The 19,063-nt window shown below is 39.7% G+C and overlaps 2 protein-coding genes across 3 annotated transcripts; one reads left to right on the forward strand and one right to left on the reverse strand.

Moving 5' to 3' along the window:
• Positions 1-2,283: 2,283 nt before the first annotated feature.
• LOC110954965 (KH homology domain-containing protein 4-like) lies at positions 2,284-10,338 on the forward strand. Its single transcript, XM_022199746.2, has 14 exons — positions 2,284-2,431; positions 3,369-3,648; positions 3,752-3,871; positions 4,004-4,077; positions 4,381-4,433; positions 4,584-4,789; positions 5,467-5,675; positions 5,897-5,957; positions 6,243-6,300; positions 6,523-6,758; positions 7,091-7,195; positions 8,254-8,339; positions 8,424-8,542; positions 8,991-10,338. The coding sequence occupies exons 1-14, from the start codon at positions 2,403-2,405 to the stop codon at positions 9,137-9,139; spliced, it is 1,785 nt and encodes a 594-aa protein (XP_022055438.2). The 5' UTR covers positions 2,284-2,402; the 3' UTR covers positions 9,140-10,338.
• On the reverse strand, positions 10,085-19,020 carry LOC110954943 (fibronectin type III and SPRY domain-containing protein 2). Of its 2 annotated transcripts, XM_022199721.2 has the most exons (13): positions 18,382-19,020; positions 17,852-18,141; positions 17,333-17,428; positions 16,692-16,925; positions 16,485-16,507; positions 15,998-16,119; positions 15,254-15,418; positions 15,013-15,147; positions 14,712-14,865; positions 13,957-14,090; positions 12,824-12,959; positions 12,570-12,746; positions 10,085-10,774 (listed from the first exon to the last, which is right to left on the reverse strand). In XM_022199721.2, exons 2-13 carry the CDS (start codon positions 18,128-18,130, stop codon positions 10,525-10,527), a joined length of 1,905 nt encoding a protein of 634 aa, XP_022055413.2. In that variant the 5' UTR covers positions 18,131-18,141; positions 18,382-19,020; the 3' UTR covers positions 10,085-10,524. The 2 variants fall into 2 exon arrangements, with proteins under 2 accessions (XP_022055413.2, XP_051816063.1); XM_051960103.1 differs by lacking the exons at positions 16,485-16,507; positions 18,382-19,020 and having other exon boundaries at positions 17,333-17,965.
• Positions 19,021-19,063: the final 43 nt, after the last annotated feature.

The following is a 19,063-nucleotide window of genomic DNA, read 5'->3' on the forward strand; positions in this document are numbered from 1 at the left end:
CACACTACTGCTTCTGGGAATCCATGTCAGCTAAACATGCACATGCCTCATTTTATACCTCATTTGAATAAAAACTTGTTAGACATATTAACAGATTCATACAGATATTTCCTTTCTAGTCTGGTTTGTGTAGAAAATTTATTTATGTGTTTGCTCATTCATTATGCACACTTAATGCCGTACCGTCTGTGTGAACAAAAAGTTTAAAATTGCTCTCAAACCTAGCACTGAACATGAAACATTTCTGGAACAACAACTATGCACGTAAGTACTAAAATGCACATAAGACTTGGAGCGAGGCAATGAAAGTAATTGTGATATGTGCTGATATATATATATATATATATATATATATATATATATATATATATATATATATAATATATATACATGTGCTACAGCCACCAGTATTCGTGTGCCGTCTGGTTTTTGGGGTGATGTCATATTGGGCCTTTGTTTGGGGGAAAATTACATGTGTGGGTTCAGTTGTGGTTGTTCCAGAGTCTCTGGAACCCCAGCTGCCAGCCATTCCAGCTGATGACACCAGAGCTGATGACCTGCACAGCAACCCTGTTCTCCCTGCCTTCGGACCTCCCTGATTGGGCCACCCTCCAGCTCCCCTCCACCTCTGACCAACCAGACACAGCTGCCACACCTGCAGGCTATATACCTGCAACCATGCTGTCAGTCAGTGGGGCTGGTATCTGTGAGCAGTCTGCCCTGGTGCCGCTTTGTGTGTGCTATGTTGGTGTTGTTTCTGTGATGTTTCAGTCTGTAGGTACATGTAATTTGGTTGGTGGGTACTGCAGACATTTTGGTCTGTAGACACTCCGGGTGAGTGCTACAGACACTTTGGGCTTAGTGAAGAAGCCATTCGGTGTTTAAAGTTTTTGTGAACTGTGTAACTAGTGAGTATGAGGCACCAGTTTTGCTTAGTTTGTTTTTGCACTTTTGTATTAGTTTTTGTTACTTGTGGTGGGTGTTGTTTCTGTACTTAAGTTTGGCTAGGGAGTTTAGTTGCTTTGTTTTGGGTTAAGATAAATTTGGGAAACTCTGTTAGCCTTCGTTATGTTATACTCTGTTCTTTGATTTAGCAACACTCACCAGTTTTGTGTTCATTGTTGTCACTTTTATGTTCCATTTACTACTAAGCAATAAATCCCTTCACCTAAACCAATCTGTTTTTTGTTTTTTTTCATCCAGCCAACTCCTCGAGGTTGGATCGTAACAATGTCACATATGTACGGAAGTAAACAATAGTCTGGTAGTAATGTAAACAGTAAATTAGTAATGTTAGTTTCATGGTCAGAGGAATCGAATTAGATATTTGAGACAAATTAGCCACAACAATGGAAGCAAGTTGGTACATTTGTAATGCAATCCCTGACAAAGTCTAATTTGTCTTATGCACTGAACAAAAACATAAATGCAGCATGTGGTATGTTATTAAATTATATCAAATCTTGTTACCATAAGGGAATAAGCATTAGTTTATGCAGTAATCCAATCGATGCATTTAATCAGACAAGTACAATAAGAATTGTGCAAATATAAAAAAAGTTAAAAAAAATCCACAATATGTACTTGTGTAAACAATGACAAAAGTGATATATCTTATTGTTGTAAGGATAGCTGATTTGGTGTTTTAGGAACACTACAAAAGTAACCGATATTGATGCACTTTTTGGGTATTGCACATTACTTAACATTTAAAAAAATGTAATGGCTTATAGTTGCAAAATGTACATATGAGGGGCATGTCTACGTAAACATATGTACAGGTACACTACCTGTACATATGTTTAAAAAAATATAAAAAAAATTTAGATTCCATAAATGGAACAGTGGATTTAGTGCTACTAGTCACCCAGTTCCGGAAAATTGCTGTCATTGAAGCCTCTTCTTTAACCCTACAATAGAAATTACATTTTTGACTTTTTTTCCAGTGTATATATATATATATATATATATATATATATATTTTTTTTTTTTTTTTTTAATAAAATTAAAGGCTGAAAATGTAATCTGAATTTTAGAGGCCAGTAGCTCAATATCCCCCACAGCATGTTAATCCATGGTCCTTTACTAGCGAAAATACTAATTATTAATATATTTTTAAAACAAGTGAGTAAATATTTTTCATATTTAATGTTTTGTAAACCAGGTGTTCATCCTTTTTATTTTATTTCATTTTATTTTATTTTAGCAATCACTAGTTCAGATTCTTCTAGATAGTATTACGTAACATGAAAACAGCTCAGTTTCCGCCTAGTCAGACTTTGCGACAAGTCGTCAGAAGAAGTCGCCGGCGCCAGACAGAAAAGACCGATGGCTGCGGTCTTTCAGCGGCAACTATATTAGAAACTGTTTTAATTCTATTGCAGCTTGAGTGGAGTAGTGCTATGTCTTCGGGAATGACTGGACAAACACCGTGAGTGTCCGTTTCGCTTCTTATTTTTAAATTTATATTGGTATTTTGAGCAGCGTTATACGTTTTACCACACACATCTTCACCGAGCGGCAAGCTAGCTAGCTAAGCTACCGCCAGCTACGGTGTTTTTAAGCTAGCATACATTATCCCGGCCTGCTAGGAAAAGTTAGCTTGGCGGGTTATTGTTTGTGCGGTAAGAAGTCCATACGAGTTGGCTTTCTTGAGTTTATGTTACCAGATTATTGGAATTTAATATATATTTGAGTCCTAAATTGATATACTGGTAATGGGAACATCCAAAAACAGGATTGTAACTTGCTAAGTTAGCTGCTTTAGCTGCAATGTTTGTTAAGGCTAGCTTACTTTAGCTGTTGTTAGTTTACCTCAGAATACCGCCTGTTTGTTTGGTATTAAGTTGCTAGCTTAATTTTTAACCTAAGGTTTATCAACAAATGATCGTTAAAAACTAAACTGCATGTGTGTATAATGTATCATCAGTAACAGTAAGTGATTGGCTACAAGACAGCTGTCACCAAACGCTACCGATACCGTTTCAGATGCTAAATATGAAGTTTCGTCGTATATTGTAGAGCTTTAACTTGCAGGAGTGTGTCTAAACAAACTTTTAGACCAGACACTGATTGCAGGGCCCCTTATTTCGTTTTCCACGCCACAATTTGGTCATAGGGTACTAATGTGAAGATTGAATCACAATGAATCCCCATTCAGAGATATTGACGTTACTTTTTTAGAGGTATTAAAATCTTTCGCTGCTCATCTAATAATAAACAGACCATCTACAAGATTAAGATAGCAGTTACTGTTTGCTTGGACATCACTGTTTTGTAGTTGCTCTTGTTAAAATTGTGTTTCTAATCGAATTGTTGGAAATTTGTTTATTTACTGTTCTGCATTATTGTTGTTGTCTTCTTCTTAGGTGCCTAACCAGCCGTTGGGATCAGCCAGCCCAGCCTAAACAGAGTGTAGATGTACGGCAGCAGAGGAGTAGTGAAAATGCAGCACACCCTGTCTCTTTATCAGGAGTTGTCAGCACTGCTGGGCCTAACAGTACTGGTTCCCGGCCACAAGAAACAGGAGAAAAGTCAGCAGCACCTCAGGGAGGAGGGGTTGAGATGGCCGCAGCGATGGCTGCTAAAATTAATGCCATGTTAATGGCAAAAGGAAAACTGTTGACTCCTCCACCGTTACTTGCTAAGGTGCACAATTCAGAAAAGCTTTCGCAAATAACTGTATAATATGACTGTTTTGGAATTAGTCGAGGACTTCATGGGGATTTCCTTGTTATTTCATCTCTTTTAGACTCCTCCAGTTGTGCCTGTGCTGGCTGCTACAGAAGAGATGGTGGTCACGGAGGTTGACATAAATGATGTACCACTAAATTGCCGGGATCTTCTTACTAAAGGCAAAACACAGGAGGAGGTAAGCATAAAGTGGCCATGTCAGTGTTACATTTCACATACCACACAAGTTAAGGGAAAAGAGAAGTTTTGAACAGTTTTAAATAAAGGTATTCTATTACAACCTCATATTTTATCAAATACCCCTTTTCAGATCCGACAGACTAGTGGTGCCGTCGTCTCAACAAAAGGCCATTACATGACTGACGTTGAAAAGGAAAGAGGAGGGTATGTATTAACTCTCATGTCTTAATGTACTGTTTAGAAAAAATAGTATTTATTTTAATAAAGTATCACATCACTTTTCCAACTACCACTTTTCTATAACATAGATAACAAGGCTTGTTGCATTTAGTTTTCTTTGCAATTGCGGTGACTGTCTGACTTACTTGCCAGTTGTTTCCAAATGAAATCTTAACATATTCAGCAGCAGTGCACATATCAGTGGGTTTAAAGTAATTAAACAGATCAGTTCAGAAGAGTCAAGAAATGCTGTGTTGCTCATGACATTTCTGATTTTCTTTCTTTCAGACAAAGACCTTTGTATTTGCATGTCCAGGGAAAGACCCAAGAGCAGGTCAATAGTAAGTATCACTTTTTTTATCTGCTTGATATGCAGAGTCTGGCATTGTTTTCATCTGTCATTAACAAATGTTGTACGCACTCTAAGGGATTTGTTTGAGGTAGTCCATATGGTATTTGTCCAAACCTTGTTGGCTTTTCTGCAACATTAGAGGCTGTGATGAGGATAAAGGAGATCATCTCTGAGGATGTGCTGAGGGCCTCAGCAGCATCAGGAGGACAACATGTGCCTGTAATGCCACCACTCACACTCTACCCCCAGCCTCCTCGACCCGTCATTCCCACTCCGGTGCCACGGATGCCCAACGCCAACCCAGTGCCAGGCCAGGGACATCGACCTGCAGCTCCTCATACAGGGGTAGGCAGACAGCATGTCTGTGTTGAAAATCAAGCATCTATAAACAGTCGTGGCACCAGTGGAAAGCTTTCTGACAGTTATATACCAACTTTTATCATATACAGTTTATTTCAGTGTTTCATAAGCTCTCATATTAATCAGCCTGTCCCCACACAGTAAATCATTATACTCTTCATTCCTCTTCTTGACTGTTCCTTCTGTTGACTACATGTTCTTTGTCATGTTAAATATGGGACAGAAAAATGAACTTCACACTATTTATTGATGAGTAGTTGCAGATATTCTCATAGTGGTCCATGAGAAAATATTGTACTCAGACAACATACCAAGGAACACTAGGTAACAGCACTGATAAAACATCCAAAAAATAATTTGGAATATGCTGTGTAAGGTTCATTTCTGCAGACAGGGTGACTTGTTATTGTATGTTGCTCCTCAGTGTGCCAGAGTAATGATTTTTAAATGGAGGTCAAGAAAGTGAGGCAAATGAAGACCATGTTGCCTTCACTGATACCCACCTCCAAAATAAAGTAGCAGTCAGAACATCCCTGGTCTACAGAGAAACGCCAAGGATTGCTGCGTCTGCTTACAAAAACTAATTGATTTCAAAGAACAGCCTAAATTTGCAAGGTGTATTAATAATATTAATAAATCACATTTTTTTAATCTGTCCTCAGAGTTTTGTGCACACAAAGATTTTCGTGGGTCTGGACCAGGCGCTGCCTGGATTCAACGTAAATGAAAAAGTCGAGGGTCCAGGAGGTTCGTACCTGAGCCACATCCAGACAGAGACGGGGGCTCGAGTCTTCCTCAGGGGAAAAGGTTCTGGCTACATAGAGCAAGCATCAAAACGAGAGTCTTTTGAACCGCTCTATGTCTACATCAGGTATGTTCGTTCTGAGAAATAAGACGTGACTTTTCTTTCTGTGCGCAAGAAGTTATTTGTGTCAGTAAGGAACTGTGTGCAAATTTACATCTATGTTTTGTGCATTCACTGTAACAACCATCTAAGAGCGCTTCATGTATGTAAATGTTTAAACCTCATTCTATTTCATTCTCTGTTAGTCTGCTTCATACGATGTAACAATGGTCCGTTGTGTGTTACAGCCACCCAAACGCAGCTGGACTGGAGTCGGCGAAGAAACTCACTGAGAGTCTGCTGGAAACTGTAAGTCCATATCATAGTCACCACAAATACATGAAGTTATGAAGCTGATCTGACTTAAATGAGAGTCTAATGGGAGGTATAAGAAGGTGAAACTATTAAGACGTATAGTTCTCACTGATACCCACCTCCAAAAGTACAGCGGTAGTGTGAACCACCTGATCTCCAGAGATAGGTTCTGAGTGCTCTGCACCTACCCACAATCTGACTACTGAAAATACATCAACACAACGTTTGCAGAATTTTGCCTGCCTTGTTACATAATGACTGCTTTCTGTCATTTTCCAGGCGAGAGCTGAACATGCCCGACTGGTGTCGACGTACACAGCCACAGGCTCAACACAACGTGAGTATTCCTTTATGCCTTGTAACTAAACAGGCACATTCCAACAGGGTGACCAAGTATCAGGTACTGGCTGACTGCATTCTTCTTGTGGTAATTAATCCTCCCTTGACATCTTTGGTAGCTCAACAATAGGTTGAAGTAGTAGGTCACAGTTTTCAAACACCCTGTTATTGATCCATGTGATCTATGCTATTAACTCAGCGTTCTATACTTTCATTTCAGCATACGCAGCGCATGGATTTCCACCTAATAGCAATTACTCTAACCAGGGGTCCTGGTATAACTACCCAGCAAATGGGTATGCTGGCGGCTATTCAGCGTACCCAGGAGCCGGTGGTTATTGGAGTAATGCAAATGGTCCCCCAAGTCATTCTAACATGTCGACAAACCCTCCATCTTCTCAGGCAATGGTTCAGTATCCGGTGTGTCCTAGGAAACCGCATCCCTATCTTGTCCAGGTAATTATCAAAGATTAAAGCTGCCACTACTTGAAGTTTTCAGTACTCATGTGTTTGTCTACTTAAGGGTTTATCTCAATCTGATGAGCCACCAAGTACGGATTTGATCAAATCAAGGAAGATTGTAAAATATATTTTGTGCATGGTAGCCATTATAGTTTTGGTGGCATTCAGTCACAATCAGTTGCTTGTTTCAGCACTACTTTACACCACAAGCCCATTAAAATGTCGAACCGGTCGAGTACTTTGAGAAGATTTAGGGTTTTTTTTTTTTTTTTTTGTTGATCCTGTGGCAGCATCAGTGTGTATGTGTTGCTTTTTCTCTACTTAAGGATCCAGGCAGCAGTGCGAGCGTGGAGCCTGATGGATCTTTAAACAGCCCCTCTGACTCAGGAAGTCCCAAGCGTCATTTCCATGAGGGGGCTAAGGACGAACAGGTCAGCTGAACAGCAACGACTGTGCATATGACTGAAAGATATTTCTGGCCTCTTTAATGTAAACATGTGCATTACTCAATGATTGACCTATTTGGATTGCTGTAGTGTAGCTGTTTGGTCTTCGTCATTCACAGAAAACAGAGAGGCTTCATGCACCGCTGACGAACTCATACAAATTACACATAATTAGATTCAATGAACTTCCTGTATGAAACTCTTAAAGCCATTTTCAGTTTGTCCTGAATGCATGCTGTTACTTAGATGGTGTTTATGTGTGAAATTAGACAAAGCCAAGTAGTGTTTTTGGATTACAAACAGCTGCGTCAGTGCTGACCGTTTGGAAAATCCCTCCATTAACTGTCACTGTGGCCTCTGTCAGATTCTTATCTTTGTCTGTTTTGAGGCACATGTTTAAAGGTTTTTAATTGAAATAATCCTCATGAGGATGCTTAGAATAGTTTTAATGTCGCCATGCTTGTTAGTTGCTGACGTACAGCTGTCCAGATTTGACTACGTCAGACGGATACCAGATAAAAATAGCTCGGTATTAAAATATTTGCAAGGAGCATGATGACACTATGCGGCACATTAACGCAAGCTTTTAAATAGGATTATTGTTGTCCTTTTTCACATTTCAAGTTGTTTGTATTGCAAACAGTGTAACATTGTAGGACAATTCGTTTGCACATTCCTGCATAACAATCTAGGGATTCTTGCACAATCCTTGCTGCTAATTTGACTTATGACACCTTTAAAACATTTTTACATGCAAGCGTTTACTGTTTCAAATTGCTTGCATGTGAATACCTACTTAACAATAAAAATATTTCTGATTGTGATTTTAATATTGACGAGGTTCCCCATGCGTGCCAGAGGACACTGTTAGCTCATGATTAAACATCGACTTCTTGTTGCAAGCCTTGCTGAGAATAAAAATAACACGCCTTAAGCATTTTCTAAGATTTTCTTATGCTAAAAGTCGTTTAATTTGGGGCAAACCTTTGCTTTACATGTTGATGTTTTAAAACGTCTTCAATGCTCTGTCTTTCTCTGTTTAGCCGACCAGCAGCTCGCCAGAGGGTCCTGCTCATCGGGAGTCCACTCCTCCTCCGTCCAGCGTCGGAGAGGAGAAAGTAGTCGAAAGGTCTGCTGGTGGATCTTATTTCCCTTTCATGTTTTTCTTCACGAATCCTGTGCAGTGTAGATATTAATGTTTTTCTCTCCACAGGATTCTGATGCCTCCACCGCCGCCTCCCTTCGTGGCTCCTGCCCCTGTTGCACGCAAAAGGCCGAGGGATGCAGTGACGGACGATCCAGCTCCTCTGTCCAGCAGCGTCGCATCAATGGGTATGCGTTCCTTTATTTCCTGATATTCTGGGCGCCTGAGTACTCAGACATTTCTTCTGTGGAGTTGTCTGTTGCATGTGATGGCATCTCCTCCCATGGAGCGATGGGGGAGGAGTGGAGACCTGTGTGAATCCCTCCACTGGTAGAACTCACTAACATGCTTTTCTTGTATATGTTTTTTGTCTTTCCCTTGTTTTCTCTCTCAACATGTGTCCCCGGACCTGCCTGTTATGGATGTGTGCTCTGCTGCCGTTTCATTTGATATCTTCCCTCCCCTGGCTGCGGATCAAACGAACTGAAAAACCACCGCTAATATGGGGCTCCTCAATGGGTTTCCTTTTTTTGTTTTTTCTTGCTTTGTCTCTCCCTTTCTCTCTTTGCCCTCTATCTCCCCCTTCTCTTTCTTTCTACTTTTCTCTGTCTCTCCATTTTTGTTCTGCCCTTACAGATGTTCAAGAGGAGGTGTGGGAGAAGAAGCCTAAAGTGGATGAAGATTCATCAGGACTAGTGCCGTATGGAGGAGATTCCTCCGATGATGATGATGATGATGATGATGAAGAGGAGGAGACACACAGCAGTAAGACAGATAACTCATAACCTCTGCCCTGCCCCATCCCCACTGTCCAGGATACTCACAGACCCAAAGTCTACATCCAGTATATCGAGACACTTCTCAAACTTAAACCACATAGAAGGAAAAGTCCACCCTCATATTACCATACAGTTTTGCCATGTTTTATGCTATTTACTACAAAAAAACCAAATATATTTTGACTGATATGCTTCCAAATGAAATGTATTTTTCTTTCTTCCAAGCTGATATGATTTTTTTATCCATCTCTATAAGGCTCTTTGGGTCACTTCTTTGAAATCTCTGGTAATACTTCAAGTACTGAAATCCATTTGAATGCTTCAAAGACAGCAAAGATACAAAAAAGTGCAGGTTCATAGTCTTAAAGTACATGATTGATAAGCAGTCTGACCATGCAAGAAATACTGTGACCAGGTTTTGTAGCTTCATTGGACTCTTAAGAAAAATATGCTTTTGTTTTCTTGTCTCTTTTGTAGTTTTTGCTTTATATGACTATGTTTAAGTTAGTTTTTTTTTTTAATGCGTCTCCCAGAAAACCTTTCTTTAATCCCCGACACGAGATGTGTGTTGGTTTTAGTTAAAGGTGAGCTCATTTAAATTTGTTCCTACCCCTTTATTAAATGTAAATATAGAAATATAGATGCCAACTGCTTCAGTGCTGTTGTGCTTTTTTGTTTGTAGTCACATGACTTAAAATGCCACACTTCTTGAGGCAATGTGTCATTTGGAAATTCTAAAAAATTCTTTTCTGCAATGTTGATCTCTCTGATATTATTTCTGTTTTGTTTGTTTTTTTAATTTATTTACTCTAGAATCTAAAGTGTGCACTTCCCAATATTAGAAATAATATCTGTTAACAATAACATTCACCCAAACGGATCCAGAAAAGTAAAGCACATCATCAGTAGCCACTTTGAACAGTGTGGGAGTATTCAGGGTGGACTTTTCCTTTTTAAACATGTGAATACGACTGTATAATAACTACAAATTAATTTTGTTTTTCTTGAAATACTTTTATTTCTTTTTTTTTCAATGCAGTTTTTGTTAATCGAAATCACGCCCCTTATTTCCCCTTTTGAACACCAACACCTGGACTGCTGCAGTTTAAATACATATTGTACAATTCAGTGAAACCTTTTCTTATCTTGGAAAATGGTGTATGCCTGTTCCCATGGAATACTATAATAAAAACAACTGAAATTAACTTAGTTTTTTCTGGTGAAGGTGCTGCATTTGTTACTGTTGATAAATATGGGTGCTCACAATGCCCAGGTTTTTAATATCTGGGATGTCATCCAGCATTTTGGTAAGTATTAAAACATCTATTTAATGTCCTACTTGCTGTAGGATTTATTTTCTGTAAATACTGCGATGGAGATGATTTGTGGCGTCACATGAATGCATACTCGGGAGCTTCTATGCCGTTGTGCACAGTAAGAGCTCCTGGGTTGTCCAGACTAAAACAGGGTTGAACGTGACTTTGGAAGTTACATTGGAAGGTGTGGAGGTGCTGCTCCAAGTTCACGTTAAAGAAGGACAGAGTGCCCCTGTCGTAGTTGAGTGCCACTCCGATCCGCACCGGGTTCACCGTGATCCTCAAGTCAGGACTCCAACCGTTGTGCAGAAACTCATATTTATGCCTAAAAAAAAACAAACAAAGAAAACAGTAGGGTAACATTCTGATTTTGTGTAGCTGAGAGGTTCTAAATATAAAGCTTTATCTCTCATCCTGTTGGGATCATTTCCCCACTCTGTCAGCCATTAGAAAAGCAGATGCTGAATAATGAACCAGCAGCAGGATTTCAAATGGCTGCGGATTAAAGAAAATGAAAAACGTGATTGTTAAATTGCGCGTAGGCAGAATAAGATGCCCCACAATGGGAACCACACTCGGCGCTTGTGCGATACGCCGCTCTGAATGATTTTGCTAAATGTGATAATTCATCTGTCCTGCTTTGTTCCAACAAGGGTTGCCATGGAAACGCTTAGAAAGTAACAGATATTCAACTGCAGGCTTTTTTTTTTTTTTCTGCCTTCAATGGGCTCAGTTTTCCAAAGAGCGGATGCACAATTTCTTTTTTCTTTTTGCTTAGGAAAGGAAAATTTCTGAATGCCAAAAATACAATCCTGGCCCGGTTTCCATGAACTGCAATAGCGGTCCCTCAGTGGATCAGCGTGGTATTTCTGGTATCAGATGGGCTGAAAAATCCGCTTTGTCTGTGTAGTTCTGCAAAAGTAAAAAGCCATTTGCTTTTCCCTGCTTGTGCAACATATGGGAATGAATACATCTGAACAAATGACTGTGAACCGAGGATTTTAACCCTTTGTTTTGTTGAAACCCCTCCACCACAAGCAGACTTTTGACTGTTATAAAATGCAGATATGACTGTGAAGCACGGTCAAAACAACAGTAAGTAAATACTTTAAGGTTAGAAGTCACATGGGCTTTGCATGTCATATAAGTACATTTCTGTGATCCAGCAGTATTTCATTTTGTCTACTTAGTATTTTGTAAAAAAAAAAATTCTGTCACCTCCAGTCACAAATATTGAATTCTGCATTTAACCCCAAACAGAAGTAGTCTGTCCATGAATGTGTAGACTTATCTGCTCAAGATCACGTATAGGAGCAATTTTCAACACTCGGGTCAATATATAATTGAGGGACTTTTGAAGTCCATGGGCTATATCTTGCATACATTTTTAATAAAAAGTAAAAAAAAATGTTTTTATGATCATGTCTACAAATTCCAGAATTATTATGGAAACAATCACAAAAGACTGGATATCACTAAAATGTCAAGTGAATCATCTTCACAGTTTAATAACCACCTTCTAATTAGCTAAACAATAATAAAATGAGCTTATTCAGAAATGGTTATGATTGTTTTTATTGAGATAATCATGACAGATATTTATTTTTTGGCAATATATCAAATTTTAGATGGAAAATAACTAATTGTATCTGAGAAATCACTTTCAGCTAAGTTATCCATTACAAAAACACCTCTCAAGGAAGTGTGTTAATTCCAGATCACATGACCTGCTCCTCATGATGTCATTTCCTCCTGAAGAAAAGACTGGAAGACTCCAAGGCTTTCTGAGTTATTTAATATAAAGTAGTGTGTGAGTCAAGTGTGGATTTACGGCATGTCAAAAGGTTTACTACAATATCCTTAGAAATAAATTTCAGTTTTACTCAATTATCTATGTAATATTTAGAAGAATCTTTGTGTGAAAATGCCATGTGGTGATTGGTTGTAGGCGGCCATGTTGATTTTAGGCCTGAAAACAGAAAAAATGTTAGCTATTTTACAGAAAGTCCCCCAATTATATATTGACCCTCATGCTGATAAAACAGTTTATGTTTTTGAACTACACAGAAGGTTTAACATTGGGGTTAATAATATCCTGTGATGCTGTCTGATGCGGTCACCTGGTTGGACTGAGGATGTGTCTCATACACCAGGAGCTACTGTTGGCCCCGAGGTAGGCGTTCCTCTCTGTGTCCTCGTATGCGATGCCGATACGAAACTCCGTCCCGTCATCCACCTCCACCTCCCAGTAGTGCCTTCCTCGCACTGGTATCAGATCCCCCAGAACAGCCACACATCTGCGCACACATATATACACTAGTGTCACATATCTACACAACTCAAAATTGTTGATATTTATTCCTGTGCACCCAACCTAGTAAAGAAAGTGTTGTCATCTAAGGCCATAGCACTTATAGGCAGTTCCTCATCTCCGTAGAAGATGGTGAAGCCGTCCTCAGAGATCGACAGGCAGGGATGAGCAGTGTCCTCCAGGAGGTGGAAGAATGTACCTGCACAGGTAAATAAGCATCGTGAGACAACTTACAAATGTGCCCAAAGTACTAGTGGAGTTAGTTTCACACCACTGTAATAACTTAATAGCTTTAATTTGTTGCTTCCCATATTAAGACTTTGAAAAAAAAAAAAGCTCTGTACCATAGACAGATGGGTCACAGATCCAACAACATAGTAATAACTTAGCTGAACATGAATGTTTTTATACTGCAATGAGGAAAAAATAATTACACAGTATGCAATGTACAGGCTAATAGAAAGTAGGGGGAGGATAATAATCATCAATGTTCCCACAGTCATCTAGGAGTGTTTTGTTTCATTTATTAAAATAAAATATAAAAGCTGATAGAGGATCCAGGTAATCCTAATTTGTTGTGCTTTATATTTTTGTAGCGTCATAACTTTAGCTCTAAATTAGTCTGAATCATTTCATAATAATGCAATAAGGCTCAGCAGTAATATTTCTAATAATGTAGTTAAGTTCTAAAATTTATAATACCATAGAGTCTTATTTTTACTATTACATTAGTAAAATTATTCTCTATAATAATGCTGCAGTGCTTCGGCCTTAATATGCATTTTAGTCTAATAATGAATGTTTTATATCATTTTTGTCAGGTTTTAGTGCCATACAAATAACACAATATCATCTCAATCCCATATTTAGCGGTTTTCTTAAATTTCCTGAATAAAAAACACTTGATTTAATTTTTTTATTGCATCTAAATTATGTGTTTTTGAAAGGTGCTAAACATAAATCTTATTGTTTGTGCTATATAAAGACCTCAAAAACCATCACAGATTCTGTAAAATAACACTGAGAGAAGCTCTTTTGTGCAAATACTTTTACTCTTGATATTTAACATATATGTTGTAGCTAATATATTAATACTTTATAAACTATTTGTTGCTGCTTTTATTAAATACGCGATCTGAATACTTGATCTCCTGACCAAAAACACCGTGAACAGGCTGATCCGAGGTGGTTCTCACCTGTTGTGGAAACAGTAATGACTTCGCTCCTGTCGCTGGGCCCGCCTATGTTTACCGCTCTCACAGAGATGAGGTAACGTCGTCCTGCCTGCAGCTGGATCAGACACTGACAGCTGGGAACGGCCACTATAGACCTGGAGGGATTAACCAATCAGACAGCAGGATGATTCAACTTCAAATGTGGCTTTTATTTGTATACCTCTACCAAAGTGTTAAGCCTTGAAATGACATCTTGTCTCACAACTTCTGCAATGTGAGCTGCATTAATTGGGGCTGGTTAACTAGTTGAGGCACTTTTGGTTACCTCATGCAAAAATATCCAGACTTTTCCAGTAAACGGTTTGTCTGTTCTCTGAAAAGTGACCAGATGAAAAATGAAAATGACCCCGAATCTGAGGACAGTATTCAGTCTGAGGCTAACGGTGCTGCAGGAGCTGGAGCTAAGAATAGATTTTCTAGGACAGTGTGTGTCTTGATTCAGCAACTCTATAACCATGAGACCTCAGAAAATCCCAGGCAAGCACTAACACAGACTTGTTTATGGAAGTACTGAAGCCTTATTAGAAGGAAAGGCCAGTAAAGACAAATATCATGGGGTGCTGCATCTTTGAAGCCGTGCGTATCCAGTGGAGCTTTTTTTCTGTTTTTACTCGGCTATTTTACCTTTATCTCTGTGACTGAATTCTTTAACAGAAGGGATAAGAAATTTCAAGGAAAGCACAGTGAGATCTTGCTGTAAATCTCACAGTCCTCACTCGGTGATGCTGCTCTCTGTGCCGTCGGTCTCCGTCTCACTGAGCTCCACGGTGTACGAGTCCACAGGGTTGGTGTTTCCTGAGTCCCAGCGGATCAGAGCGGCCTCTGGACAGCTCGTACACTCCCTCTGCTTGATCACCGGAGGCGACGGCACTGGGGAGAGAGCATTTACACTTTAATCCAGGGGTGTCAAACATGTGCATGTTAAAGTGATTCCCGCAGACATTGTGGGACAACAAAACAATTATTTCAGCTGTCACAAGTTGAATCGTGTAGCTGTAGCGGTGAGGCAGTTATTACCTGTCATGTATAAGGCCTTCTCGCTGGCCGGGCTGATGCCGGTGGTGTTGGTCGCCGTCACCCAGAGCTCATACTGAGCGTTGGGCAGCAGATCTGTCACAGTGCAGTGGGTCTCCTTCACTTTTACCTTGCTTTCTGAACAAGCGAGCACAGATTTTGTTATGGCTGCTCTGATGAAAACGTGTTAAAGAAAGCTGGGATCGTGGCAGTAGATGGTGTTATCATGCAGAGTGAGTCGTACCGTGTGGCGCACAGGTGCTGTCTGCCGGCGTGTCCTCCAGCACCGGTCTGTAGTAAAGCTCGTAGTACTCAACCGTGTCATCAGAGAACAAGCTCCAGCAAACGCGCAGGGACGTCTGGGTGGCAGAGTTGGGCATCTGGGGGTTGATTACTGGGGCAGATGGAGCTGTTTTTACATCAAAGGAACATTATTAATGTGGTTCAGGTCAAGTTTAACGCCCAATATGTTTGTGCTTCTGTTGATTTTGATTCTCGTCAGCCCTGACAAATGACTGAAATTGAATTTTCATTTACCATATCCTAATTATTCCGTCCTTTGTTTACCTTTTTCTTCCTTTTGCATAAGGGACTTTATACTATTTCCTTGTGCTCTAATTATCCCTAAATTCACAATTTGGATGATGCATTTTGTGACAGATTTTTTTTGTCTAATCCTAATCTCTATAATCTCTCTGTTAACTTCTGTTAATGTTCTTGTATTCTCCTAAACAGTTGCTCCTGACTGAACAGTCTTTGAATCATTAAATGGGTAGTAGCAGTGCTGTGTGCCTGTTCTCTCACTGTAGAAAAACCACTAATAATTCGCTGTTTAGTGGGTTCTGGGCAACCACCAAACCACAGATGTCATCAAAATGTCCAAAAGCACAACGTGTCAAAGGCAAATGTTGACAAGAAAATTGCGTACTGACACCATCATCTGTCAGTGGGTGTCGGCTGAACTGGGTGAGAGGTTTATGAATCAGACCTGGAACGACGTTGATGGAGTCCATCATGGTTTTGACATCTGACAGGTCGGCGAGTGGCGTGTTGAATTCAAGACGTGTTGCCAACGTGAGGTCAGGGTCCTCTTTGGCGTACTCCTCGATCCTAGCGTAGTAGCAAAGAGAACAGAGAAACCAGCACTGAATTCTGGGAATTCACACAAAGGGGAAGCAGCTTGTGTCATGCCATTAGGATCATGCAAAAATGTAATCAGTCAGGCCCGAAAACATCTGCAGTTTTCTTGAGCTTTCAGACATTTTTTGTGGCCTTTTGAAAGATGAAAATTAAACTATCTTACCTTAAGTAAGAACTTTAATGACATTTTCAAGTCCCAATAAATGCTCAGAATGTGTCTGCTCAAATAACTTTAGTCTGAAACTGCAGGAAAAAAACACCTGCGAGCACAATGTTAGCCATGGACAGTTTTTTAAATCACACCATGCATACTCACTGAGCAGCATCATATTTACCTCTTAACAGTGGGCATAACTGTCTGTAAATAAAAAACAAACAATTGAACCGCAAAGTAAATAAATATAGGCATAATCAATATTTCATACCCACAATAAGATTCGCAATGTTTTTGTTTTCCTGCATTCGAGCTGTGGTGGCAAAATTACCCCCAGTAGTCATTTATCACAGCTGCAACATTTTCATGACGGGCTAAAGAAAAGCACCTTGAGGAAAAGCCTCTTGTCCTGGCTGCGGTAGACCTCCTGAGCCGACTCGATGAGCTCCTTGGAGGAATCCAGCGCCCGGCCACAAGCCAGCAGCTGCTTGTACAGAGCCTCCAACTTGCTCTTCTTCTCCTCCTCCAGTGCAGCCCCCCTCTCGTCGTATCTCTGAGACAGCGTCTGTAAAACGTCGTTGTAGTGCTGCTCCAAGTGCTGCTCCTGACGGCCAAAATTCTCCTGTACAGACAGTTAGATGGAGCAGTTACAGATGTTTTTTGAATATTACAAAAAGTGTGATGAGTTCTAGGCGCTGGGCAGAAGTATATGTGCGTCATCCTTTGGAAAAACACACAACTCCCAAGAAGATTTATGAAATTACCTCAAAATTTGATCAACTGTGGAGTGTGCAGATGATATTTTTCCAAAGGATGACACAGTTAGAGGTTTATACATCAAACATGTGGATATGAGGACAAGATGATGACGTCAAGGGAGACAATGAATGAAATGGATGCATTTGATTGACACACACTATTTAAGTTGCACAAAACTGTCTTTAAGTTTGAAAAAAAGTATTCCCAAATGCTAACATGACTTTAAAATAACTTCCATCCATTTCACTAAACCAGACTTTTGAGCTTTACCTCCACAGTGAGAAAGATTTCCTCCAGATGACCCGCAAAGTTCTCCATCTCCACAACCTTCCCCTGCAGCCGATTCCTGATCGAGTTGATCTCACTCTGAAAGTCATATTTCAAGCATTTCTGTCTTTAATCCAAGCCAGTAACATAATCTATTATTCAGCCTTTGTTGTCGGGGCTTTGTGCACATGTGTGCGCTTTGGTTAAATAATAATAATAAAAAGAATTCATGTGGACAGCTCCATCTTCTGGGACTTGGCTATAAAAACTGTGATATTATAGAAGTTGGCCAGTAGAGCTCAATGGAAATAAATGTGTAAATGTTTTAATGTATTGCATCATGTTTTGTTAGGCTTATCCTTACATTTTGGATGGGATTGTTCTGTATTATTTTACCATTTCCACAAAGGTCTCTCATTTAAAAAGTGTTTTAAAGGCTACAAGGGTGAAAAGAAGTCCAAAAGAAAAACATGAAATGTTTCATTCATCCAGGATGTGCTGAAGCTGTGTTAGTGCCCCCACCTCAGTGTCTTCCTCCTTAAACACATCATCATCATCATCATCATCACCACATCCATCTTCTGCTCCAGTGGGAGATGGAGTGCTGGCCTCACAGGGCTCAAAGCGAAGGGACTCGTTGGTGCCGATGGAGAACCTCTGGAAGGTGGAAACATCTCGAGCAGTCCTCGCTCCGCTACCTGCCGCCACGTTGTACGTCTCCATGGTGGTCGACTCTCTGCTCAGCTCACCTTCCTCTGCAATCACATCCAGTCTGCCTCCTCTGATCTCATACAGGTCCATGAGGACAGTGACTGCAGAAGGTCACAACTCATGTATGATTCCAGTTTTTGAGATAAGATCAGTTCACTTCAGCCCTCTCTGTTCTTAATTATATGAGTATATGGAGCAATCACCATTTAGAGTAATATTCCTTCAAATAAACTGCATCAATATAACAGAAAAAACACAACAGCATGTCAAAACTCCACTTTTCATACTTCAACTTGCCTGTGCAGAACAATCTGTTAATAAGTAGCTAATAACAAGTTTACCTTAATAATCCAGCAAGCCAGTCAGTTCTAAACAACCATGTCAAAACCAGAAGTAGTGTCTGACAAAGCAGCTCTGTAAAGAGTCCAACCCTCAAGCAGGAGCTGTGACAAAAATAGATGGGACTCAAATGCTCAAATGTCACAGACATGCCAAACATCCAAGAGGGAAACTCGCTTTTTTTGTACTGAATAAAACATACAACATAGACTGGTCAGAATAAAAACTGCTGTTTACACTGTGAGGAAAAAACAACTTCTAATTAGTGCCAGTCTCGGTATTATTTATTTAATGCTTTGATATTAGGAAGTGGAAATCCCCGAGCATGTGATTTAAAGGTCAAAGTTAAATGGAATGGCAGGGACGCTATGATGCCTTCAAGAATACATGTAAACTTGACTATTTCGTGATACGAACGTTTTTTTTTTTTATTATGAAGACATATCTAAATTATGACCAATCTGCGAGGAGAAAGCAAAACTAGAAGCTGAACCCTTTTCGTGGCGATTGCTTTGATGTAAGAATCAACCAATACTGAGCTTGTGTGCACTGAAAGGACGATTATTGAAGAGGAATTTGCGTATAAGCAAAATATAGGGGTGTTATACTAAATAATGTCACAAAATTACAAGAGTTGTGTTTTTTGCGCCTTTTTCTCCATATTTATTTTCAGTAAATGTGATA

This window comes from Acanthochromis polyacanthus, chromosome 2, assembly GCF_021347895.1.
Source record: "Acanthochromis polyacanthus isolate Apoly-LR-REF ecotype Palm Island chromosome 2, KAUST_Apoly_ChrSc, whole genome shotgun sequence".
In the NCBI taxonomy this organism is placed as follows: Eukaryota; Metazoa; Chordata; class Actinopteri; family Pomacentridae; genus Acanthochromis; species Acanthochromis polyacanthus.